The 27,593-nt window shown below is 32.8% G+C and overlaps 2 protein-coding genes across 2 annotated transcripts in view; one reads left to right on the forward strand and one right to left on the reverse strand.

Annotated features, from left to right (window-relative positions):
* LOC139516552 (uncharacterized) overlaps nt 1-8,830 on the reverse strand; it is a 72,357-nt gene extending 63,527 nt beyond the window's left edge. The window contains exon 1 of the mRNA XM_071306726.1: nt 8,706-8,830. The gene's annotated coding sequence lies outside the window, so the exon portion shown is untranslated. The remainder of the gene's footprint in view (nt 1-8,705) is intronic.
* Nucleotides 8,831-12,388: 3,558 nt separating this feature from the next.
* Nucleotides 12,389-27,593, forward strand: part of LOC139516567 (kinesin-like protein KIF16B) — a 55,403-nt gene continuing 40,198 nt past the window's right edge. Inside the window, exons 1-12 of the mRNA XM_071306747.1 lie at nt 12,389-12,495; nt 13,398-13,464; nt 14,846-14,968; nt 15,238-15,354; nt 16,685-16,717; nt 19,863-19,915; nt 20,589-20,698; nt 21,448-21,517; nt 23,332-23,404; nt 24,662-24,729; nt 25,482-25,582; nt 26,887-27,003. Coding sequence (XP_071162848.1) covers nt 12,449-12,495; nt 13,398-13,464; nt 14,846-14,968; nt 15,238-15,354; nt 16,685-16,717; nt 19,863-19,915; nt 20,589-20,698; nt 21,448-21,517; nt 23,332-23,404; nt 24,662-24,729; nt 25,482-25,582; nt 26,887-27,003 — 979 coding nt within the window. The 5' untranslated portion in view covers nt 12,389-12,448. The remainder of the gene's footprint in view (nt 12,496-13,397; nt 13,465-14,845; nt 14,969-15,237; nt 15,355-16,684; nt 16,718-19,862; nt 19,916-20,588; nt 20,699-21,447; nt 21,518-23,331; nt 23,405-24,661; nt 24,730-25,481; nt 25,583-26,886; nt 27,004-27,593) is intronic.

Consider the following 27,593-nt stretch of genomic DNA (forward strand, 5'->3'; position numbering starts at 1 on the left):
TGTTTCTCCAAAACAACAAATGAAGGCCGTCTGGAGACATAAAGTAGTTAACTTCTATGTCATTTGGTCTCTGGTGTAGAGTTGTCTCAATGGCAATTATACCACATCTTCCTATTCTAATAATACCGTATCGGGCATACTGTATTATCACTGTCGAGAAATTTCAGTGGACAATATATACAAAATAATCCAGCGTTGAAAACTCAACTTTCTTCTGTCGACAACTTGACAATAGCGTACTCAGCACAGCCATTGGAAGGTCGACTATCCATATTAAACAAGTACCTGTGGTACTCAGGCTGAATAATCGATCCACGGCTTTTATTATATGTAAGCTTTATGATTACTATTAACCCTTCCTATTACCCGCGCATTGTAGTTTTAGGGGTTATTTAAAATTTCGAGATTGATGTCATCCGAGGCAAATGAGTAAACTATTTTGACTGATTACGTAATTACGTAAATCGGTACTTGAGTTACATAATGGTACACATGGTCTCCTTGAAAACGTTGTAATAAGAAGACGAAAAATCAACGCACGCATTGACAATCTAACAATACCAAAACATTCTTCCTTTAAATCTTTTAAAAAGAAGAAGGAATTTGAATAAACTTTCAAGGACAACAAAATATGCCATGCGTTGTCTGTTTATGCTTGTATCTAAAGTTTGTGTTAATTAAAAGGCGAGTTAATTACTACAATATAGATCCCACATGCTGATCGCTTTAACGAGTTTAAGGACAGTCTGTATAGTGCTGTGTTAGGTTTTGTACTTAAAAACAGGCCAACTTGCTGCTTTTTCAATAGAATAATAGTGATGAACAAGAAACAAGATGGTTTGCGGTAATTCTTCAAAGCATCTGGTTAACGAAACAAGCTAATTTCCCAAAATTTATAATAGAAAAGTTTCTGATATATTATGTTATGCCTGTATGTCTGTCTATGTGTCTCTCTATCTTTTTTCTTTTTGTTTTTGTTTCAAAGTTTAACAGCAACCCATTTTTTGTTATTTGAGCGTTCACAATCATGACGTGCAATCTAACAATACTATTCAATCATCTTGAACAGTTAGTCGTATTACCCCCCCCCCCCCCTTTTCCCCCCAATTTTTTTTATGAAAATGTCCAAACAATAACATTGTCATGAATGTTGTTAACTCTCAATACAGCTTGAAAATAAATCGTCACGGCCTGAACTTTTATGAAATATTTGCAACTGGATGTAAAGAAAACATAACTGGTGCTTGCCCATCGCATTTAAGACCGCCTCGAAAGTATCGTGATTGTTTTTTCGCCTCTGGTGCGTGGGTCATGTTTTCGAACTGGACGTTAAAACCATCTATCATCATCATCATCATCATCATCTTCGCACTGAAAAATCGCGCTGCACCGTTTTCAATTAATTTTGTCTGATTCCGTGACGGTATTGCGTAAAATATTGAGTACAATAATGTAACATCTAATTACAAAACAAGAGAACTCATTGACATCCTCTTAAAACGATTGCCAAAATCCTGAAATAACAACAATGACACACCTCTGTCTTATATTTGACTACACAAACAAAGGGATGTCTCCAAGAGTTATTACTACAAGTAGAATGTCTGATGCTTATAAGAAGAAATTAATCTTTGAAGATCCCATAGTGACGAATAAATTGCATATAAAAACATTGTACTCAAACATCTTACGTACGGTATTACAACATATAAATGAGTGTAAATAAACAACTATCAATACGAAATGAAATAAAATAAACAACTATAATTATACCAAACAAATATTAATATATTCAAGTTTATATTACTTCGAAAAAATTTCAAAATATAGATTAGGGGGAACTCTTTAGTTTGCGTCTGCCTACCACCTTCATAATTATATATACGTAAAACGTGATGTCAATTTTCATATGCAACTTGAACTCACCATTTGTGCGTGGTAGGTATTAACTATGCATAAACTTCATAGTATGATTTTACAAAGAAACGTATATGTTAATTCATTTTAACAAAATATCTTTTGGAAAAGGTTGCTTAGGGTCACAAAGAATATCATGCAGTGCACCAACCAAAATGCAATTTGCAAGTGCAGCAAATCTTATTTATTACATTTATATATATAATCAGATATTTTTGTGAAAAATAAAAATGCAATATTTGCTGATCCTTCTTTATGAATATACATAGAAATATATCATTTCAGATAAGTTATAAAGATATTGCATCTTGGGATACATTCAATGTTTATTGCATACTTTCTTCTTAAAGTCCTAGAATGGTTTTCGAGTAAAATTAAACTTGCACGCAAGGAGACGAGATATATATAGAAAGATGGTGAAAATGTTTTTTTGTGTCGGTACTGTAGGCATCAGAGCTACATACATATGACGAAGTAGCATCTATGAGGGTAACATAATTAGTTCTATGATATAATGAGTTATTGCACTTGTATTGAGGAAAACCATAGCTTCTCAGTCTGGGTGCAGATAATATACTGTAAGGGACAATATAAATCAAAACAGTGCAATGACCGTATACTTTTTACAAATTTCTCACAAACCGAAAGGTCTTTGATCTTTCAAGTGTTGGTGGTATTACTATCTAATCGATCAGTATACATAAGATACCATTGTAATACATTAACACACTCAACACTTGTGTTGCCTTTGTTTTGACAGATAGTATATAAACACAAAGGTCTGAAGTATGTATGAGTTAATTTTGTTTGACTAGCAGATTATATGGCTTACCAGCTTTAACAAGGTTTTAATAGACGCTAAGAAGATTTGCACACCAGTCTGTATCTTTGAAAATATAGCTTAATTACACCATTATGCCATGTTTGATTAGTAAAGTTTATTTGTGTGTAATTTCACTAACATCAAAATAATAGCAAGTCGTCAGATCGGATTAGTAAACCTGACTGAAGAGATACATATTGGGTAGATGCATGAACAGAATATACATAAAACATACACCGTCCTAAGGTAGGGGATGGTTGAGCGCCAACAATAAAAGTTTAATACCGACATAACTCTATATATGCCTGTCCGAAGTCAGAAGACTGTAATGCAGTGCTTGTTCGTGGTTGCCGTCTCATATTTGGTTTTCTTTTATTCTGTTGTACACAATTCAGGGCTTTAAATAATTTTCAGATTGCTTTAGAATATGAAAATAAGTAGATGTGGTATGATTGCCAATGAGACATTTCTCCACTGAAGACCAAATGATAACTTCAGGCCACCGTACGTCCTTCAACAATGAGCAAAACCGTACCATACAGTTAGCTATAAAGATCGCCTTAGGTAATGACATATGTAACAATTCAGACGGGAAACCTGACAGACTGGGTTATATACTAAACAATCAGGAGTCAGAACGAAAAACAAATATGATATACAGCAACAAACGACAACCATCGAATTACAGGCTCCTGACTTGGAACATGCACATACAGAATGTGGCGGGGTTAGACTAGTTTGCTGGCGCAAAACCCCCTTTTCTTAACCTGACTAAATACTAGTATGTCTATATCCTATCTATAAGATCAAATCACTATACAATTTTGCAAAATCTGCCCATATACAATACCGTAGTTTTTGAGTGCAACTTTGAGGGTCAGTTTATAATTCATTCTCATTAGAATATTTTTTCCACTGTTTTCTCCTAACTACTGTGATATTTTAGAAAAAAAACGGCAAACATTAAGAACGTGAAACACTTTGTCAAAAGGAAACATTCCGTCACTATAATTTCTTCAATGTAACTGTTAAACAGGATATCTGAAAATTGATTGATTGGTTGTTGTTTCCTAAACGCCTAATTGCAATTGAAAATGGAAAGGTAAGCTAAAATAATTGTAATTTAGTCGGCCTACGTATATTGAAATTTGACACCTTTATATATTAGTGCACAAAAATCATTCAGTTTCTTTTGATTGATTGATTGATTGTTGGTTGCTTAACGTCCAGTGGCAAATATTTCATGCATATTCAGGACGAGAACAAGTTCACAAAAAATACAATAGGTAGGTGGATACGATAGAGGCCATCTGGGATGATTGTCGGGGGAATTTGGACTGCCACTGGAAAATGAGGGTATATTGGATAGGGACAGAAATTTTGCCTTACAACAGGCCACCTACGGACCCCTCAAAGAGTTGTTGCAAGGGTTCTTAACGTGCAAAGAGCGTGGCACTCTCTTTACACGAGGCATCGGATTTAACGTCCCCCTTGACCGGACGTGACTGCGAACTTGATACATCCCGCACAGCCAAACGGACGCCCCACTTCGGCAAGCGTTTTACTGCCGGTCGGGAGGAGACCAAGTGACCATATTTCTATACCCCAGTCACCCTTGGGGTTCAGTTTCTTTTGAAGAAACTCTTAAGATGTAAATAATAAGTGTTTTACCCTGTTAGAATAATAAGTGTTTTACCCTGTTAAAATAATTAGCATTTTCTTTTATTCTTTTGTTGTCTTACAACAGCCGAGGAGATGAGTGTCAAAAGTATTGTTTGTGTGGTTTTTACGTTAGGGAAACTCTTAATCCACCTGTAAACATATGTCACACAATGGTCAGGGATGCAGGGAAAGACGGGTGGTATAATTTCTGTATTCTGTTATTTTGCCTATTATTTTCTTTTCTTTATGTCTGTATTTACTGATCATTAATTTTATTGTGCGATACCCACCCCCAGACGTACCCCCAAACCCTCATTATAGTACTGCATATAACCTTTTCCAAAGAGAGCACGAGAGAGAGAGAGAGAGAGAGAGAGAGAGAGAGAGAGAGAGAGAGAGAGAGAGAGAGAGAGAGAGAGAGAGAGAGAGAGAGAGAGAGAGAGAGAGAGAGAGAGAGAGAGAGAGAGAGAGAGAGAGAGAGAGAGAGAGAGAGAGAGAGAGAGAGAGAGAGAGAAATTTGACATGCACATTTAGAATGGATGTGATTTCTTATATTATGTCTTTTACGACATTAGTTATAGTATATATATACACGATTCTTTTTCGAAATTTGTTATAGAATAAATATGCGATTTTTCCTTTTTTTAAATTATCTCATCTCACTTTCAAGGTTTTTACATAGAGATCCAATGTCTAAAACGTTAAACTTTCCTCATTTGTATAATCCAAGCCTACACATTTTGTACGCCGCTGGCACTAGCTAAAACCTTAACGAACAGAATCATTGATAAAAGTTATAATTTATAACTACTGACAGAGATGCAAGCAACAACAAAAACTAAAGATGAAATAAAAAAGGATGGGCAATACATCGATCTAATATCACAGGAAGTTTTTAGTGCTGTATATCTTTGTAGTATACGTCAGAAAAAGCCCAATGGCTTAGCGCTGACTTGTAAAGCAGAAATCTTTTTTTTTCAAAATATGAAAGCATTTATATGCTGAGATAGGTGGCTTTATTAATTAATTTGTATTTTGAGTAAACGATTACAAAACCTGTCTTGAAAAGACATTTAGAGTAAAGAAAGTGAAGTTGTGTTTAACAAGAAAAGATGAAAGGCGACAGAAATTATAATCATATGTTCCAAAAGCTTTTTTGTTGTTTAACACATGTAAGAATCATGTAAATTTAATTGACGCGGAAAATGCACTGGAAAACTAATTTTTCATCATTATTTTGTGGTGTAACGAAGTTAGAGGATGGAAATATCGTTTGCAGTAGGTCAGAAAGAAGAGTTAGTTTACAGCTATTTGGGTATACGTATGTCAGATGTGAACGTGTGATGAAAAACCCGTGATAAATATGAGATGTTAGACAGCTATGGAACGTGCAAAAATGGTTACTTTATCCCGCACATATGGGTGATACATCTTTTGTTGAAAATATTTCGATGACCGAAAACTAATGTTTACGTTGTTAATGACGATCGGTCAATTTTGACACAAGAACCGAAATTGATACGTTCGTTAAGATTTGTTTTCCTGGCACCTATACAGATGTTTCAGTAGTAAACTCTGGCTGACATTAAAGTACCTTTACTTTTCTGTTTCCTTGTAGTTTGATGTGTTCGATAGAAGGTGGATGATTTTGTTTATATTCTTATTTTCAAACTGAGCCCCTCCTCCAAAAATATATATTTTCCTTCAGATATTATTCATAGTTTAATGTTAATTGAAACAGCAAATCATCAAAAGTTTTCAGTAATATAATTTCTTATGATGAGTTTATTTACAACCATTGGGTCGATGCCACTGCTGGTGGAGATTTATTTCCCCGAGGGTATGACAAGGTCAGGAGTCAGCACTTTTTGTTCTGACATGAATTTTCGTTGATATTGTTATATTTATAAATTTACTGTTTACAAATTTTTGAATTTTTGGAAATACTAAAGCTTTTCTACCTCAGGCATAGATTACCTTAGGTGAATTTGGCAAATTTTTTTAGGAATTTTGGTTCTCAATGCTCTTCAACTTCGTACTTTATTTGGCATTTTTTTTTTTTTTTTTTTTTTTTTTTTTTTTTAACTTTTTTAACTTTTTTGGATTCGAGCGTCACTGATGAGTCTTTTGTAGACGACACGCGTGTCTGGCGTATACTAAATTAAGTCCTTGGTATCTGATGAGTTTATTTACAACAACTGGGTCGATGTCATTGCTGGTGGAGATTTATTTCCTCGAGGGTATGACAAGCCGAGTAGTCAGCACTTTTTGTGCTGACATGAATTGTCATTGATATTGTTATATTTATAAATTTACTGTTAACACATTTTTGAATTTTTTGAAATACTAAGGCTTTTCTACCTCAGGCATAGATTACCTTAGCTGTATTTGGCAAAACTTTTAGGAATTTTGGTCCTCAATGCTCTGCAACTTCGTACTTTATTTGGCCTTTTTTACTTTTTTGGATTAAAGCGTCACTGATGAGTCTTTTGTAGACGAAATGCGCGTCTAGCGTAAATACTAAATTTAGTCCTGGTATCTATGATGAGTTTATTCTTACCAAGAGGTTGTTATGACTTGATCTTGAAAAGTTAGGATTTTTCGGATAGCTGCTATCTCATATATGTATCAATGAAATACTTCGAAATATTGCTTACCAGGAAATTGATCATAAACGCTTCGATGACGTCAAGTACACTTTTGAATATCGATTATAAAATAAAAGAAAATTCATTTTTTAAGTGAAGCATTATTCAAAACTAAATGAAAAAAGAACTGGTATAGATGGTTCGTAAACAAACATGTTAATGTGATTTTGAAAAAAAAATGTACCGAATTTTGCACTTAAAAGTGGGATTACAAAAATAAAATGTTCTAACGCAACCAAGACATTTGGATTTATGCAATATGATATGTGTGTTAACAGTATGAAGTGTTATATGAAATGTTTTATCAATTATGTCATATATTTGTTTTGACGAAAATTTCATATATATACGTAGCAATTAAGTTTCGAGATATATATTTTAAACATACTTGATATTTATTTAAATCATTGAATAAGTAAAAAAACAAACTCTTTGAGATCTTGTTCGTCTAAGGGGATATCAGTGAGAAAAAAAACCATCAAGAAACTGAGACATATATCGTTCGTGAAAATTCCTTGTTTACAGACAACAGACGGACAATAAACAATTGTAAAGGACAGAAGGACAAATACATAAATTTGCGAAAGAAAAATAAGCCGAAGAAGAAAAACATTATATTTTTTGTAGATAAAAAATCATTACACAAACAATTAAGGAATGACTGTAATATTTTTTCTGTCTATGAAGAAATAACATAAAATTTGGTGCACACTGAATAAAGCGCGTAGCGGGTTATTTAACAGTGTGCACCACATTTTTTATGTTATTTCGAATAGACAGAAAAAATATTACAGTCATTTCTTATAATTTAATTCTAACTTTTTCTTTCGCAATTTATGTGTTTGTCCTACTGTCCTTTACTATTGTTTATTGCAAAAAATGAAAGAAAGATGGCAAAAATGAAAGAAAGACCAAAAAGACAAACAATAATATACCAAACACAGCATAGAAAACTAAAAACAGTATATGGAAACAACATATTCTAGGCCCAAAATCTACTTCAAATTATAGGCCTAAAAACGGTTTCAAATTGTATGCCCCAAACCTACTTTAAAAGCTGAATACCTTATAACACTAATATCACTAAGCCATTTATTACGTCTTAACTATGACTGTCTTTTGTGTTTCCGTGTAAATTTAATGTAAAATACATTAATCTAATTTGTTTTTACAAATGAGAGATTTGTTTCTCAGTTAAAATGTAAACATAGGAATGTATCGTGACAAAATTGAGTAAATTTAAAATGATACAATTCAAGTAGTTACATGGTACACAAATCAAAGAACAGATGATACCCAATGATATCCTCCTCGAGCTAATAATTATATACTAAATTGACGAACAGCTTAAATTTGTATGTATTTTTGCAATATATTTGAAAACATGTTGGCAATATTCGGCAAACTTGTATCTAAAAAAAATACCAGTTTTCCCCTATTGTTATATTTTCTGGTACCATGTTTTATTCTATATTTCTTCATTTTTTTACACATTATTTTACTTTTTTAAAACCCCAACCAGGCCTTTTTGCATCTATTCAAAACTTTTGTTTTAGAAATATGCAACACATGGTCCAAGTCGATCAATTATCATTTACGTACATGCAAAAAAATAAGACGACAAAAATAAAATTGTAATGCATTGCTAGCCTTACCTTACTGATGACTGATTTATTGGTGAATCTATACATGAATCCACAACACCTTGTATTAAGATAGACAAGAGCAGGTAGTTAACGTCAGAACTTTCCCTTTGTCTCTATTAAAAATCAATGCTTGATAAGCATGAAAGCAACTTTTATAACTTAGACTTAACTAAAATCAGCAAAATTCAAATAATCTGTTTACAAAAGCTTCGATCCACTATGACATTTGATCTATTAGATAATATTGAATTATTTGTTATTGAACGTTTCACAGTAGCCTGGGCAAAGCTTTTTTAAGACATAGATAGGGTTTAGAATGTGGTGTCTTCCCGCTGGTATCAAGAATCTGTTACCTGCTCATTTAAAGATTTAATGACAAAATCTCACGCTTCCAAAACATTTATCTTTCAAAATGACAAAGGTTTTGATTAAAACTGGTAACAGAATGTTAATCTATCATCTACTTCTATACTACACTGAAATGCTCGTCTAAAACACATTTGTATAATTAATTTTTGTAAATTTTAATGTCGAAGTTCAAACTTGATGTCGTAAAATAAACAAGTCTGTAAGAGAATATCCCTTTGTAATTGACAGTAAAATTACAACTGTAACATCAGAAACATTCGGCACAAAGTTATAACACTGCATAAGGGGCTGAGAAGCATCAGATGATTTTTTTTAACTGACTGGATAATAATCTTTAAAAATATAGAAGTCCTCGTAGAATTTACTCTTTGATATGAAGTTTGACTTCTTTTGTTGGTTGCTTCGAGATTGTTGGTTTTATAATGTTCGAGATCGAAACACACAAGAGCAGAGGTTTCTTCTATCGAGTAATACTTTTCTGTTGGATATTGATGAATGATTCATTGGGTTAAAACCACTTTTATAGTTTTAGTAGTCAAAATAAATGTAAATTAGTCTTTCAATACCGTCATTGTCAAGATAATTGTTTGGACCGGTATTGTGAAAATAATTGTATGAAGTTCAAGATTACATATTCGTTACATAAATGCGTCACTATGTAATGAGTATTCTTGCGTGTGTTTGTGCTGTATTTCTGTCACGTAGTGAAGTCCTTTTAGCGATATTTTTTTAATATTGCCGTATAAGCGGGGGTTTGGCTAGCTATTAAACCAGGATCGAACTATAATTTGTTTCTAAATGTCCCGTACCAAGTCAGAAATATGGCAGTTGTTATATATATGAAATAGATCGTTTCTATGAATGTTGGCGTTTGTTTTTATTGCAATTCACTGTTCCTTTGTTTCTTTATTTTCCTCTAATAGGTGATGTGTTTTCCTCGGTTCTAGTTTGTAACCCGATTAATGACTTTTGAACAGCGGTATACTACGCTTGCCTTTATTTTGCACTTTTGGCATTATCATGGCCAACTGTTTTTAATGGTGAAAGAAGCGTGAGTGTTATGGCGGCCAGTTTTTATTCGTGAAAGAAGTCCGATTTTTCGGTTGGATATTGATGAAAAAACAATAAAGAGATTGCATTGTCCATTGGCAATTTACAGCGTCATGGTTAGCGGATTTTAACTCATTAGGTTAAAGATAGATTTCCTCACAATGTCGGATCATTATCATTCATGCATTGCAACTTGCATTCTGGTTATCAAAGTTTAAGTATCTCGTTGGTCATATTACTGATTGCCAGAACTAATTTGAAAGAAAAAGGATGACTTTAAAGAGGTATCGCTATTTTCTTTCTAATTAGCTTCAGCATAAGGTTAAAAAAAAGAATACAGTTTATAATTTTTGAAATAATGAAAATTTAACCATATCTTATTCTAATTGCATGACTTATAAGGTTATATAAGATCTGAAAACTGGAGGACAAGAACATGAAGTAAAATAAAGATCATTATTTATTGGTCAACTGAGTTCATTAGTTTTTAAGTTATATTATTTTTCTTCTTTATCTATTATTTTTGTATCATCTGAACTCGAATTCAATTTGTCAATTGTCTTTAAAACTGTGTCAGTTTGCACTCAGATTTTCGGATGCTTAGTCGCCTTCTAAAGCTGATATTAGAACTTACTTCTTTGTTACAACTGAAAGATGTCTAATTAGTATGTTGGCTCGGAGCATTAAGTTCTTGAGAAGTTCCCAAGGGACATAACTGAGTCCACTCGTACTTGAAATAAATCCAGAGAATTGATTAAGGATGGTTGTCGCTATCTACAAGAACTGATAGAGATGAGTGAGAAAAAAACCCAAAACAACGTAAATAAAAATAACAGTAGTGACAACTAGAATTGCCATTGCGAGCAATAGCATATGTCACCCTGATCCGCCAATTGCCACTAAGTGGCAGCCATTTCGAAAAATTTTAACATTGAATTAACATTTTTACTTCACAATACATCATTCTGATTAATTTCAGAAAATTTAAAGCATTTTTGAAATTTTAACATTTGTACTGTTTCCATGACAACAGCGGCCATTTTGAAAATTTCAAAGATGGATGGCAGATCCTCACATGCCAAAGAACATTTCCATAGTTTCATTCAATATGAGAGACTTTCCGATTTTTCACATTCTTTTTGGTTCCATGACAACGGCAGCCATCTTGGAAATGCAAACCCCCGATTGCACATCTGGACATGGGGGTTAACGTTATAGTGAAGTTCCATCACCATTGGTCCAAACAATACCGAGAAATAGTCTGGACAAAAAAGTGTGGAATAATAAGGAAAAGAAAAAGAATTGAACAATAACAATATGTCGCCCGACCTCCGTCAGGATGACATAATAATATTGTTAATGAATATACAAGTCGTTGAACAACTCAATGATGTTGATTGTAAAATTTCAAATTAAACATGAAACATGTAAACCACAAACATCGGCCGATATTACTTGCGTGACCATCACAAGTCAGAAACATTGTTGGAGGTTTCTAATATCTTAGCATAATGTTTTTATTTGTGTTTTGAGGGTGTTTATTGCAGATCTTTGACTGTTTAATGTATTCAAAACTTGTACAGACTGGATTGATTGGTTGTTGATTGCTTAACGCCCAGTGGCAAATATTTCATGCATATTCAGACTGGACAATTTAGAACTGGACGTATTGTCTATTTTAGAAGAGCCTTCTAGTGGTCTTTGCTTTTTATGTTGTTGGTTTACTGTCTGGTTGACGTTCACTCCACATCTCCTTTTATTGATATATGTATGTGTTTGGAATCCAGGTCATATCAAACATGTGCAAAGAAACTAAATCAAAGAGGAATAACTCTATACCTACTTTAAACGAATGTGCACACAGATGTTTTAACTAAAATGATAATTTAAACTTTTTTTTACCTATGCATGTTATGTTTGTAAAGGAAAATAAACAAAAACTTTCAATTTGTAGCATGTGAAATAACAGACATTCTAATGTCTGCATGTTTCCCATGCAAAGGCAGATAATAAGACTGATATTTATTTATCTTTCAAAAATTGAAGGCTGCCTTTCTCGGCGCTTTACACCATGACTAAGACTGGCAGATAGAAATCCCTCAATTAAAATATTTTTTAAGGAAATAATTCATATTTCTGTATTTTGATTCAACGAAAAAGTTATTTTGTTTATAAATAATATAAGTACTAATATTTGACGTGTATTTTTTACCAAACAAAGTAGATAACAAAGTTTGATAATGTTTATCACAGTAAGTTTGTGTACACTAAATGTGTGATTGATAACACGATGATATATGTAAATCATCCGGACATATATTAAATGTACAGTCATGACTTCGGTTAAAGTTGCTGTTCGTGTAAGACCTATGAATCTGAGGTAATTAGCAAACCTTTTCACCTTCCCATATCCCTTTTTTTTTGCACTAAAGTAAATCTATATGTCGCCTAACTTACTATTTTCACATATATTTCAAGTGAGAAACTAGCCGGCGATAACAACATGAAACCTATTTATTCGTTTCAGTTATATCAAGAAGGTTATATTATAATCTTCTTATTAAAATCAACGATATGTTATATTATATCCTATACACTAAACATGAAGTTAACTTAAAGACCAATGACAAACACCAAGAGTAATAAAACAGTGCAATTGGACTAAGCAAAAATACTTTAAATTTTAAGAGTAAAAAAGCAGAATGGTCCATATTTTTTAATTATCTGATATGAAAAAATGTTATTTCAATCCTTTTCTTAGCATTAATTAAAATTAAGATTATTTGAATAAATTTAACTCATACATTATTTGACCGGACTCCAGCTAGCGACCATTCAAACCAGTGATCATTTCTAGTGACCACTTATTCAAAAGATCTGCGAGCTACTGCTCACTGATGATATCCTGACAATATACTTAGTTAAATAGAAAGTTGTTCTGTGATGAATATGAAAACACATCACACATTAGCTGATAAAACCTAAAACCAAATTTCAAAAAATCCATGTAATGTAGTTCCTGAGAAAGATGCCAAGAAAATATTAATGGGACGGGCACAGGGACTGACGGATGGATGGATGGTCTAACGGACAGACAGAGGTAAAAGAGTAAACCCCCACTTTTTTAAATCGGGGGTATGAAAAATACAACACCTGTAAGCTTAATATCTCATAAAAACTAATCGTCGCAAACCAAGGTTATCACTGGTTTTGAAAAAGTGAAACCCGATACTACATTCATCACGTAAACGCATGTTATATCAAATAAATGATATTTTGCAGGGAACGCGAAGCAAATACAGATGTGGTCGTTCAATTTACGGATAAGATCATACTAACAAATAATAAGGTAAGAAAGCTTCAAATGCATTGTCTCTTATCTTTACTGTACGTTATAGCTACCAACAGAATGTATACATGAAATTGAATAAACCAGTTTGTTCGAATCATGTGATCTAACGCATAAAACTTAACACTGGACTTATATGAACAACACGACGGTTGGCACTTGTGGAGCAGGATCGGATTACCCTTCCAGAGCACCTGTAAACACCACCTAATTTTGGTGGGTTTCGTATTGCTCAATCTTTAGTTTTATAAACTGTGTTTTTTATACTGTTGTTCTTCTTTTGGTCCTTTTTTGCCATGACATTATCTGTTTATTTTCGACACGTGCGTTTGAATGTCACTTTGTTATCCTTCGTGAGGACATGCACGTGCATTAATTCAAACACAGGTGATTTAGATCTATAAATGTTGATGAACGTGATTTGTAATTACAAAAATTTATGATTTTGTCACCAGAGGTGATTTGTATTTAGTGTCATCTTTTACATAAAAAGTGACCCGTATCCAAATTAAACTACTAGTACTTGAATGATGACAGTGATCTATCATACTTGTATGTTTATGCCATCTCTAGGCATTTATGATTTGGTCATTATTATGTTATGAAATACTCATGGACATCTTGTTGGTGTTTGTTTCTGTTGTATTTCAGTGTTTCTGTTGTTCCGTTGTTTTCTTCTTATATTTGCTGTGTTTCCCTTAGTTTTTAGCTTGTACCCCGGATCTGAATCGATGTATGACTTTTAAACAGCAGTATGTGACTGTTGGCTTTGCTTATTCATCATACGCATATGTAAGTGTGATACTGTGTGAATTTCAGTATAAAAATGAAGGCTTCATTTAAACGCTGCTTGCTAAACAAAATTGCAATTGATTAAAAAGCATAATCGATTGCGTGAAGAACATGAACAATGAGAAAAAAACCCGTTTTGGCTAACAGTTATGCAGATCTAATAGTTCTACAATCTCGGGTTGATTTTAAACGATACGAGTTGCTTTAAACGACATGTGTTACTTTCAAACGACACAGGTTTGTATCATATACATACATTTGTGCAGTTTTAAAACGTGAACGTAACTATGTTCGAGGTAAAGGGAACATACGGCTGCATTTTATATACACCGTTTGAAACATATGACGGTATCACATGGTCCGAATTTCAGCATATTACAAAAGCAGAATTGTTTTTTATGAACTTAACACATACTGAAGATAATGAAATTGAAAAATAAAGACAGCATATACCGCTTTTCCATTAATATAAATCGATTAACCAAAAACAAATCCGGGTCAAACCAAAACCGAGGCTGTTTAAGTACCCTAGAGTTAAGTTAAGTAAGAAGTAGTTTTGAATGTCTATTTAGAAATAATTTTATTTCAGATTCCAGAGTTTGGTTGTGAAGGAGACGTAGCTAGAGAAGCTACTCGTACCAAAGAATTTTCTTTTAACTACATATTTTGGTCAGTTGATCAGGATGATTCAAATTATTGTTCACAAGAAAAGGTAAACTATAAATTTGATTTCGATATATTTTTAGGATGAATTTGATGACGACGGGAACGAGTATGATGACGACGACGTTAAACAGCGGAAATTTCAGAAAAAATAAATTGGTATATATTGTTTAACACAAGTTGGAATGCTAACGAATTAAATGCGTTGCTAATTTACACCAATTGTGTTTCTATAAAATTATTTTAAGAAGACATTAGATTAATAATCAATTTGATATAAAACAATACTGTACAATAAAGAAACCATGTTATTTGTAGGTTTTTCAGGAATTTGGAACAGATATTGTGTCATCTGCTTATGATGGTTTCAATGCATGCGCATTCGCCTATGGGCAACCTGGTTCAGGTAAAACCTACACAATGATCGGAACGCAGGTATGTATATAGTTACCCAAACATTGTAGATATTTTTGTTAGTTATTGGTTGCTTAACGTTAATTTAGGAGACAACTGCATTGTATTTTAGGCTCCGATGGCATCAATTGGGAATTTGATGGTTGCAAATTAAGTTTACTGGCGACGCGTTTTGCGACCATCAAATCCCCAATTGATGCCATCGGAGCTTCAAATGATATTGTTATCTCAATTCTAATGAAACTGACAGAAAACAGCGTTAAAACATGTATTTAAAATATGTCATATGCCGTCTATGCTGGCGCGTACGTTCCATAACATCAATTAGGAGATAACTGTATTATATTTTAATCTCCGACGGCATCAATTTGAGATTTGATGGTTGCAAATTAGGTTTACTGGCCACGCGTTAGCGGAGACAGTAAACGGGTATTTGCGACCATCAAATCCCCAATTGATGCCGTCGGAGCTTAAAATACAATATAGTTATCTCCATTCTAATGAAACTGACAGAAAACAACGTTAAAACATGTAATTAAAATCTGCAATATGTCGTCTACGCTTGCGCGTACGTCCCATAGCATCAATTGTCAATTGATGTCATGTAAAAAAGTGACTTTATCCAATCAAAATGAACGTTACAAACATTGTTGCATTAGAATATGGCAAATACTTATTACATGTTCAGGACGGGAACAAACTAACGCTACATACAATAGTCAGTTCCTTAATAGAGGCCGTTCGGAATGAAGGTCTGAAAATTTTTGACTGCCACTGAAAAATGAGGATAGATAAGATAGGTAAAGAAATTTTGCCTTGAATCAGGCCATCTATAGACCCATAAAATATTGTGGTACATTTTTTACTGTGGAGAGCGTATGACACTCTTTACACGACGTATCGTATTTAACGTTCCCATTTGACCGGCCTTGCCGGGCGGTGTACTTGTAAATCCAGCACACTCATGTAAACACCCACTTTGACAAGGGTACAAATGCTGTCGGAAGAAAAGTCTCCATATTTCTTTATCCCTTTGGGGATGCATAGATAGAAAGAAATTCGACTTTTCATAAAAGATTATTGAAAAATTAGCTAGTGAACAAAAGTCACACGAACTTCAAATGCCAATTCACTTTTATTATTTTTAATTTGTATGTGCATAATTATTTCACCAGCAGTACAAACTCGCCCGCGCGTAGTACTCATTGACATTAATTAAAAAAAAAACTATATGTCATCATGTCTCATTACTTATTTCAAACTTGATCGATGAACTATAATTAGTACCTTTTATCGGATAATCTACCATCAAAAAGCTTATGAATTCATGGATGAAATTAAATTGTTTTAGGAAAACAGAGGTCTAATTCCAAGGATATGTAATGTAAGTATATCAAACACATACTAGATAATGAAAGAAGGAATTAGTGAACAAACACTTACCCCTATATATCTTACTAGGTACGTCAATTGAAATCCCACATACTAAATTTGCTATTGTAGGAGCACGTTTATTGATTAATCTTTATAGCGAATGACCAGAGTCAAAGTTTGAAAAAGCCAATGATCTTTGACTGCGGTACCCCTATTTTTGACATTTTTTACCTATTGTATAGATATAAGAAGATATGGTATGAGTGCCAATGAGACAACTCTTCAGCCAAGTCACAATTTATAAGAGTAAACCATTATACGCCAAAGTACGGGTTTCAACACGGAGCCTCGGCTCACAGCAAACAGCAAAAAAATTGAAAATAACACGTTTAAAAAATTCTTACGTCCGAATCGCTTTCCTGGATTTACCTTAATCAGAAACGCTCAAAGCCAAACATTTGAAATCCGAAGATGTATAAATACCGAAACCGTTGAATAGCTATATGTCAAAAATATCTAAAATAAATAGTCAAATCCTTCCAAAGCCAACTTTGCCTGAGGGATGCCATGAAGGGCACCAGAACATCAGATTCCTAACACAGGACAGGTGCAAACGAATGCACCTGGTTTAAACGTTTTAATAATTACCATCTGAAACAATAGTGTAACACCACAACATAGAAAGACACACTATAAAATATCAATTGAAATGGCTTAACTCAGTCAAAAGAAATATTTACACAAGTGTATATACATTGAACGAATAACTTTGATCTATGATACAATGTAAATTTAAAATCAATAAAATAAGGGGTGAAAAATGAAGTCAACAATAGTAGACCGCTGTAAGATGTTAAACAATTTCAGAAAAAACAACACTATCCATGAACGATCATGAACAAAAATCCGCCAAGTACAATAATATACATAGGTAAACGAACATAATTTTGTTGTCAGGTATACAGTTTAAAATGAGAAAGGAAATATTTTTACAAAATAGATAATGCTGTTCAAAATACGAAGACGTGAAAATTTATAGTAATACAAAACACTTGTCTAAGCTGGTATATATACGAGATATAACCCTGAATAAATAACGTAAAAAAAAAAAGCATAAAAAATAATATCAACCGGTCAAATAAACAAGAGAGTACGATTTGAAAGTACTCGCAGCTTCTGACAGCTAGTTATAAGCCAAAAACAAGTAATAATAAAAAATCATGCATTAGAGACTAAAGTCAACTAAAACAAATCCCAGGGATTTAGTATTTTAACGTCATGGACATTCAAAGAAGACATGACTTGTGCTATGCCAAAAATAAATGTATCGACAGGCAGTAGGATAGTTATGAGTTAACGTCTTTATAAAATGAACGTGGATATGTCTTTATACATCCCGTTTAAAAAGAAGTCAAAATTAGTTATGTATTAATTTGCTGATGACAAAATCGATATTTATGCATATGTGAACTATATTTGAAGACCTAAATACAACTTTGGTAAGATAACCTTTACTAATAAGTTTGTTAAAAGGTTCGATGAGTTTACATGGATCACATAGTGCTTCCCGCGCTTTTAGTACAATACTACCATTGAATTTAGGATGTGAATTACCTTGTTTAATACGTTTACAGGTATAGCCAAATGTACTAATAAAATCTTTGAATCTATGAAAGAATTTATTTAAATTTAAAGTTATTTATGGTAACGATATCCATAAATTATGTCTGTTTGTTTTGTTCCCACATCGTTGTCAACATAATGAAAATTGATGCGACTTTCATACAAGTGAATAAACCATCATAGATACCACAGGTTTAGCTAGATATAAAACCAGGTTTTATCCACCATTATCTACACAAGAAAATATCTGTACCTAGTCAGGAATATGACAGTTATTAACCATTCGTTTGATGTGTTTGAGCTTTTGATTTTGGCATTTGACAAGGAACATTCCGTTTTGAATTTTCCTCGGAGTTCAGTATTTTGTAATTTTGATTTTTAATACATGCAATCAGAGTCCATTCTATCAAATTAAAATATCCCTGGTTGACACAATTGAAAGTACCTAAAAAAACATCAACCAATTAAAGTTAAGATAAAAGTGTCAATACTAAATAAATAGATATTAACCTCTCAAAACAAAACTAAATATCAAACTGTGCATTGTAATGATGAATGAAAAGGGTTGTACTATAACCAACATCTGTAGAACAAAATATTCACAAACGAATAATGTAGATGTCAGTATATAGGGTACTTAATTACAGACCAGTGTATTTAAAATATGTAAAGCTCTGAATCGTACTCGGTCTACACAAACGAAACAGTTAAAAAGGGGACACTATCAAAGAAACTATAGATAACAAAACGCGAAAATCATAAAACTAGCACTTGAATAAAGAAAAAAAGAGAAAAAACTGAGCTGAACTGAAAGGTGCGATATGAATGAATTAAACAGTTAATAACACAGATCTGCATAACATCAAATACTATAAAGGATACAGGTATATTTATTTTCGCCCTCTCAAAAAGTTTTGAATGTCAAATAATTCAAAGCTATGATCATTACGTAGGATCTGAATACCATTTAAAGAACAGTGTTGTTGACATTAAGCTTGATTATACCGATGAAAGGCATACGTAGTATTGATTATACAATTAGTTGTTTGTAGATCTTACTTATACAACTCTCATAATATCACAATAGGTACATACAGTAATTAATATCTATAACATTATTTGTCAAATTAACTCGTAGATACCAGAATTAAAATGTTGTACGCCAAACGCGTTTCGTCTACAAATGACTCATTAGTTACCCTGGAATAAAAAAATATATATAAAGGCAAAATAAAGTTCTAAGATGAAGTGCATTGGGGATCAAAATCCGATTATTTTGGCCAAATAAGATAATTTATTCCTTTGGTAGAAAGTCCTTAGCATTTTGAAATGATAAAAACAAATTGTTTACAGTTAGTTTCTTTTCCATACCAATGATATTTATTGTCAACGCAGATGGTTTGACTACTGGGGTGGTTATTCTCTCGGGGACGCGGAGTAAGAATGAATAACACAAATACACGATTTTTTTTTATTTTGTAATTGCGTACCTGTCAAGTTCTGAAGTAAAATAAGACATTGCCCTCTTTTAGGATATTTTTCTGAAGATGAATGACCAGTCTGCAACATATAGAACAGAAATAAGGTAACTGTTACTACAATTTGCATAAAAGATTTCGCATTAAATAAGATAACCCGACATTTAACGACACTTGAATTTTATAAACATGATAAATAACTAAAACAAACCCATCAAATTGACACTATTGCGGCATAGAAAATTTTTGGTGAGGTGATGTCATGATTTTACTGAAAAGTCTACAATGGCATGACATGGTGGACTCATGTCTATAAGGAGTGTGTTAAAATGGTTAATTAAATACGTCGCAGGACAAATACACCATGTACAATGGAAAAATATATAATTCACGATTAGGAAACATTAAGAAACGTAGAAAAAATAAGACGGACGAAGAACCAATGGTGCTCGAAAGATTACCTAAACAGTTTCTTCTCCACTTGTATCACGTGATATACTTCTCAAGGGAAGTAAGCATCAGGTAAAAAGTCGAATTCGGTGAATCGTTATACACGGGGACAGGAGGATGGATTGTCATTATAATAATCGAAAATTAATTCATGTTTTAATATTCATCTCCAATGCTTTTTTTGGTTCTCAATCTTTCAAGCACATAAATTGTGCATGATTTGTTCGTTACTTGTAGCATTTATGATGTTGTCTCATTTACAGATACCGTTATAGTTTGCTCTTTATTAAATGCTTGCAAATCTAAAAAATGTTTTCTCTATTATTTCAGTTTTATGGAAATATATAACGAGAGAGTAAGAGATCTACTAGAAACCCCCGATAGAGCTCGAGAGGGTTTACGTGTTAGAGAGCACCCTAAGTATGGCCCATATGTTGAAGGTAACATATTCTAATATTGACATCAGTACAGATGTATCACTTCAGATTGAAAATAAAAGCGAAAACAGCTAATATAACATTACATTAAGTAATACAATGTATATTGCAATCCCAAACTCTTGTCATGTAGCAGGAGGCTTCAGGTCAAGAAACATGACAGTACCGATGATAATATTATATAGACAAATATATACATAATGTATCTATCGCATGGTAAACATGTCTCAAATAGTATATAACGATGCGACTGAAAGGGAAACATCCACAATCAAAGTTCAGCAACAGAAGTTTACTTATATTTAAAGTTCATCAATTGATGAAAACTTAAAAAAAAAAAGAAACACAAACAAGTTTTTTTTTATATAATGAAGTCAAAATATTACAGGGAAAAGAAAGATACCTTTTTTTTAAGCTTAGTAATTGTGTAAACTACAGTGTGATTGGTTATAATTTAGCATTTGCTTTAATACTACATCGAACGATCTTGTCTTAAATATAACTCCAAGCAACGAATAATGACATATTTATAGACAAGATAGTGGTTGTCATTGACATATGAATACACAAGTTTATTAAAAGAATATGTATGCTTATAATCAGAATAAAGATTTCTTGGAATTACACTGACCACACTATGAACATTTGAATAACAGAACTTAATTTTGAATCTCATAGAAGTAATACATAGGCCAGGAGAACCAAAAAAAAAAACCTGCGATGAAATATAATTTATAATTTTTATCCTTTAGATTTATCCCATCATATAGCAGACAGCTTACAAGATGCAAATGAACTTATTCGTATAGGGGAAACGAATAGGTAAGAGTGGAATAAGTCAAAAGAAATCGCTACTGCTGGATATTATTAAGCATACACATTATCAATAACGAGGTTGAACATATTTATAATGCCTTTGTTTCATTCAGAGATGTCCAAATTGGCATATGGAATTGGGTATACAAGTTTTTAAAAATTAACCTTTAACTGAGTGTTCTCCTTAGAATACATATATATTAATAATGTAGAAAGACCACTCATCAATATGCTTTGCTATGAAACACGATTTTGATACAAAATAACACATTTTGTTAATTCATTTATAAGTATTGCAAACACATTTTTCTGAGTTAAATTTTCATCGACACAAGGGATAAACAAAAGACCTTTGAATTGATTTAGCTGCTTCTTTGCTAAGAATGCGGTATTTAGGTGTAAGCGCAAAAACTGATCGGCTGGGAGTAAAAATAATGAGTCCGGGCTGACATATCTTCCAAAGGTTTGTTACTATGCGAACTAGATGTGGGTTTTGTAAAAAACACGATATGACATTGATCTATGATGAGTTTATTGACATACCAAAGTTCTGATATTCATGTAACAATAACCTTTTGAAATTAAACGCCAACCCAGCATCATCGTCATCCCGATTCTAATTAGTATTTATTGTTAAACTACACAGCTAGTGCTGGTAAGGTGAACTACCATACAGTTAACAAAAATAGTATTAACAAACAAATCTGTTTAAGATGATATATTTTAAAGGGGCACTAGCTACGATATATATATAAAAATAAAGTATGATTTTTTTTAGATCAATCATTAATCAAATTGGAATAATGAAATAATAATTTGCTTTTAGCAATCTATTTCCTTTAATTTTGTTGAAATAAGCGATTAAACATAATTTTTGACTGATTCACTTGCAAGTGAAAACGTCATCATCATTCTAACCGGTATTCATGTGAACTTCAAGTTAACCCCTAGCTAGAGATTGACAACGCATGCATTGTACGTGTACTGGTTATTTAAAGAAAAAGAATGTCAACAATGAAAGTGAAACAACGGTAAATCATTTGATTACTAATTCGATGCACATAAAATCATTCTTATATGATTAAAAACAATGAGAAACATCTATTTTTAATCTATAAAATAAAATCAAACAGACCTATAAAAATGCAATTGCACGTGTTGGTTTAATCTATTCGTATCTTTATTTTTGTTTACATCGCTTATATGGTCATCTGAGGTCAAATCGATAGTTAATTAGATGGCGTCTGGACTAAAATACACACGAAACGGACCTATATATTATCTACCCCATGCTCTGTAAACTGTTTATTTTAGACTTTTGATAGTTTGGATAAATGTTTTACATTGTTATAAACCAAATATGAGAATTTGAGTCAAATCGGTTACAATGAATTTGATAGCTAGTGCCCCTTTAAAGAAATAAAAAAAAAATCTATGTGATTAAGATTTCGTATTAGGTTGAAAATAAACTCATCAAAGATTCCAGGATTATTGAAATTTGTAATTACGCCAAACGCGCCTTTCGTCTACAGTGACGCTCGAATCCAAAAAGGTCAAATACAGTACAAAGTTGAAGATCATTGAGGATCAAAATTCCTAAAAGTTTTGCCAAATACAGCTAAGGTTATCTATTCCTGATTTAGAACAGCCTTAGTATTAGACATTTTTAGTTTTAGAAATGATAACATATTGTAAAATTCCTAAGGAATCTCAACCATAGACTGTAAAGCGAAAACTATATTAAAAATACATGCAAGTTTATTTTAAATCATTTTATACAAAGGATAATAATTTTTATGTGAACTATTTTGAACCTTCAGATGTACAGCACCAACTAATATGAATGACGTCAGCAGCAGGTCACATGCTATATTTACTCTCATATTTACTCAGGTATTCTCACTTTAAGATTTTCATTTAAGTACATAACATCTCTATGTAACAATATTTTGTATATATGTTGAACATTTACAGTTAAGTCGGCTTCATATCTTGACTTACATCTAGAAATTGACAATGAGGGTCGGTTGAAAACAAAACTTTACGACAAAAGAGATGATTTCAGCTTTCCAATTGTGAATTTTCCATTTCTAAGTAGCAACATTCCAGCAGCACCTGCATACGGGGTATATATCTCCCAATTGATACGATATTCCCGTGCTTGCATTTCCTATCATGATTTTCTTGATAGAGGTTTACTGCTCACAAGGAAGCTATTAAACCAAGAGTTCCAAATGGTGAAGTTGAAATCATCCCTTCGTAAATTTTACGGACGCCATCACGAGTTGGTTGACCGTTATGGAATAACCGTTTCACAAATGATATCGGATATGTTCCTTACGTCGTAACTACAATCCCCTTCCCTTTCATGAATATGACCTACCGAATTAGACTATTTACCGGATTTGTAATCACATAAGCAACACGACGGGTGCCACATGTGGAGCAGGATCTGCTTACCCTTCCGGAGCACCTGAGATCACCCCTAGTTTTTGGTGGGGTTCGTGTTGTTTATTCTTTAGTTTTCTATGTTGTGTCGTGTGTACTATTGTTTTTCTGTTTTTCTTTTTCATTTTTAGCCATGGCGTTGTCAGTTTGTTTTGGATTTATGAGTTTGACTGTCCCTTTGGTATCTTTCGTCCCTCTTTTACAAATCTAAATATGTAAGGCATTCTTTGCGTTTTCTGTTTTATCTATGATTATATCAAAATTTAGAATTTGCAGATTTTTCATTAGATTGTAATGAATGTGTTGAAAAAAATATAATTTATACCTTCGTAATGTTTTTTTTTAAATGTAACAGTTAAAGAACGTTTTGTGATAGCTATAAGAAAAGAGTTTCATCGAATGAAAATAACACTTATACACTTCGTGTCACTATATTGGCCATAACCAAGAAACCTAAGCTTTTTGAAAACTAGGCATGTTAATTTGAGATTGGAAGAAATTAGGTTTTTCGATATCTCATCAATCCAAATTTCAACTGATGATGTGTGTCTATTTTCAAAGAGATATGAATCTGTATGAACAATCAAAAAAAAAAAAAAAAATCCAATGCAGTACTGACTTACATGTCTATGAACGTGCCTTTTTTATTTTTACATTTTTTTTTATTTTGCTGGTTTATTCACATTTTTGTATATGCTTTAGGCTAGAATGTTTAATGGAATGCCTTATGAAACCCAAAGTAGAATTCATTTGGTAGATCTGGCTGGAAGGTGAGTTTTCATATACCTAGTACCAAGTGCTTCTATACTAAAATCACCCTAACGAATACTGTGTCTGCAATTTTCAGTTCATAATGTTTTTAAATATTTTAAAACCTAATTGATATACTTGTGATCTGTCCTATTACGTTGATTTATTCTGTATGCTCAAACACCTTTTATATATTGTTAACGTATTTTAAACCTTTGGTCTAATAAAGATGGTTTCAAAATACTAGTACCGTGTCGTCCACTTGAAATCTTTCACTTTTATAATAAATTCGAAACCGATGCTTTTGGAACATTTGTTTTCGTGAGAATCATTTGCTTTTTTGTTGCATGATTATAACTAACATATTTTGCTTGTAGATTTAACTTTATACTTTCGTAAATAAATAAAAACCCCAAAATTAAGACATTTCATGCGTTCAAATTTTCTGTATGCCCCACCTACGATAGTAGAGGGGCATTATGTTTTCTGGTCTGTACGTCCGTTCGTCTGTCTGTTCGTTCGTCCGTCCGTCCCGCTTCAGGTTAAAATTTTGGTCAAGGTAGTTTTTGATGAAGTTGAAGGCCAATCAACTTGAAACTTAGTATACATGTTCCTTATGATATGATCTTTCTAATTTTAATGCCAAATGAGAGTTTTGATCCCCAATTTCACGGTCCACTGAACATAGAAAATGATAGTGTGAGTGGGGCATCCGGGTACTGGGGACACATTATTGTTTTGTATTTGTACTTTGTTTTCTCATTCTTTTAAGTGAAAGTGCAGATGCTTCAGGGGCTACTGGACAAAGACTGAAAGAAGGTGGTAATATAAACAGATCACTTGTCACTCTGGGAACAGTTATTACACTACTAGGTATATCTTTTAGAATACAATTTGTGCGTGCAATGGGAAAGGGAAAAAAATGTGCCTAAGAGTTCATATTTTACCTGTAAAAACTCACAAGCGTTCCAATGAAAATCAGACTATCAAGCCATATGGAACCTGTTTAAAGGCTGATATGACCAATGTTATTTCAACTGATCGGGCGCTTGGAGCTTACGTTTTAATTTGCATAAGGACAGTCTATTTGAAGATGTGTGTGATAAGGACGATTGCCGTTATAATTATCATTGCTTTTCAATCAGCTATCAGTGTCACCAAACGAATTTACAATAACCATAACTGAAACCCAAAACACCTACCAGTAGATGGACTGGTCAATGATGAGCGAACCGTTTTAACTCCGCCCTGTCAAGTGAAATAAATCAAGTAATAACTGAAATAATTCATAATAATTCATAATCGGGTTATGTTCTTCTCATATATTTTATGAAGGTATCATACTAAACCCCTAACGGGAAGGATTGTGCCTGATGTTCATGTGATGAAATCATAATCTTTCAGTCAGTTTAATTGAAGTCTGGAGCTGGCATGTCAGTTAACTGCTAGTAGTCTGTTGTTATTTATGTATTATTGTCATTTTGTTTATTTTCTTTGGTTACATCTTCTGACATCAGACTCGGACTTCTCTTGAACTGAATTTTAATGTGCGTATTGTTATGCGTTTACTTTTCTACATTGGTTAGAGGTATAGGGGGAGGGTTGAGATCTCACAAACATGTTTAACCCCGCCGCATTTTTGCGCCTGTCCCAAGTCAGGAGCCGCTGGCCTTTAATTTGTTAGTCTTGTATTATTTTAATTTTAGTTTCTTGTGTACAATTTGGAAATTAGTATGGCGTTCATTATCACTGGACTAGTATATATTTGTTTAGGGGCCAGCTGAAGGACGCCTCCGGGTGCGGGAATTTCTCGCTACATTGAAGACCTGTTGGTGACTCTCTGCTGTTGTTTTTTTATTTGGTCGGGTTGTTGTCTCTTTGACACATTCCCCATTTCCATTCTCAATTTTATAATGTTTGAATTCTATAATCAGGAAAGCAAAATTATAGTACGTCATGAATTACGTTTCTTTACAGATTCAAACTTAAAAATACAGCAAGTATAATATTTTTACTTGACAAATTTGTCTTTATTCAACTATTTCCACAATTTTGTTTTAACCAAGTGAAAGTTTGCTACTATTTCTTCTTATGCTAAAATAAAAATATTTCTTAATGTATTGCAGCTATTGTATTAGGCGTTTTCAAAGTCTGTTAGATTGTTCGTTTCTTTTCAGCTAAATCTTCCGACACAGACATAGAGAAAAAGGTTTTCATTCCGTATAGAGATTCTAAATTAACGTGGCTGCTAAAGGATAGTCTTGGTGGTAACTCTAGAACATTTATGATAGCAAGTAAGTGAAGAAACATTCCGACTGCTTATTAAGTATTGCATTTCCCCTTATGATATACATTTGATATGTCAAAAGGTGTAGTTAGCTGTTGTATTAAACAACTTAAACACATTTTACATTTCTTAAAAATCAAGCACATTCTAGCTAAATGAGTATAAAAAGTGTTCCCAATGGACGCTGGCATCTAAAAATTATTTTTTCTTGAACTTTATTATGTAACAAACTGTCTTTACTACCGCTTATGGACTGTTAAACTACGATAACAGCATACATTACATAATATATAACTAATAAATTATCAGTAATCTATGAAAAACGAGACGATTTTAATATCAAAATTACGAATTTCTCCCACCTTAGCAATATACCAACTACACCTGCATATGGGATATACATTTCCTAACTCGTTTGGTATTCAAGTGCTTCTAAATGCTACTTAGACTTAATAGAATGTCACCAGTATCAGATCACTAAACTAATAAACCAGGGTTTTATTAAAGAAGGTCTTTATCTTTTTCTAAAAAAAGATTCATCTGCAGATACCAAGACCGTGTTGATATTTATTCCATATTAACTTCACAAATAAAACA

This window comes from Mytilus edulis, chromosome 3 (assembly GCF_963676685.1).
Source record: "Mytilus edulis chromosome 3, xbMytEdul2.2, whole genome shotgun sequence".
Lineage (NCBI taxonomy): Eukaryota > Metazoa > Mollusca > Bivalvia > Mytilida > Mytilidae > Mytilus > Mytilus edulis.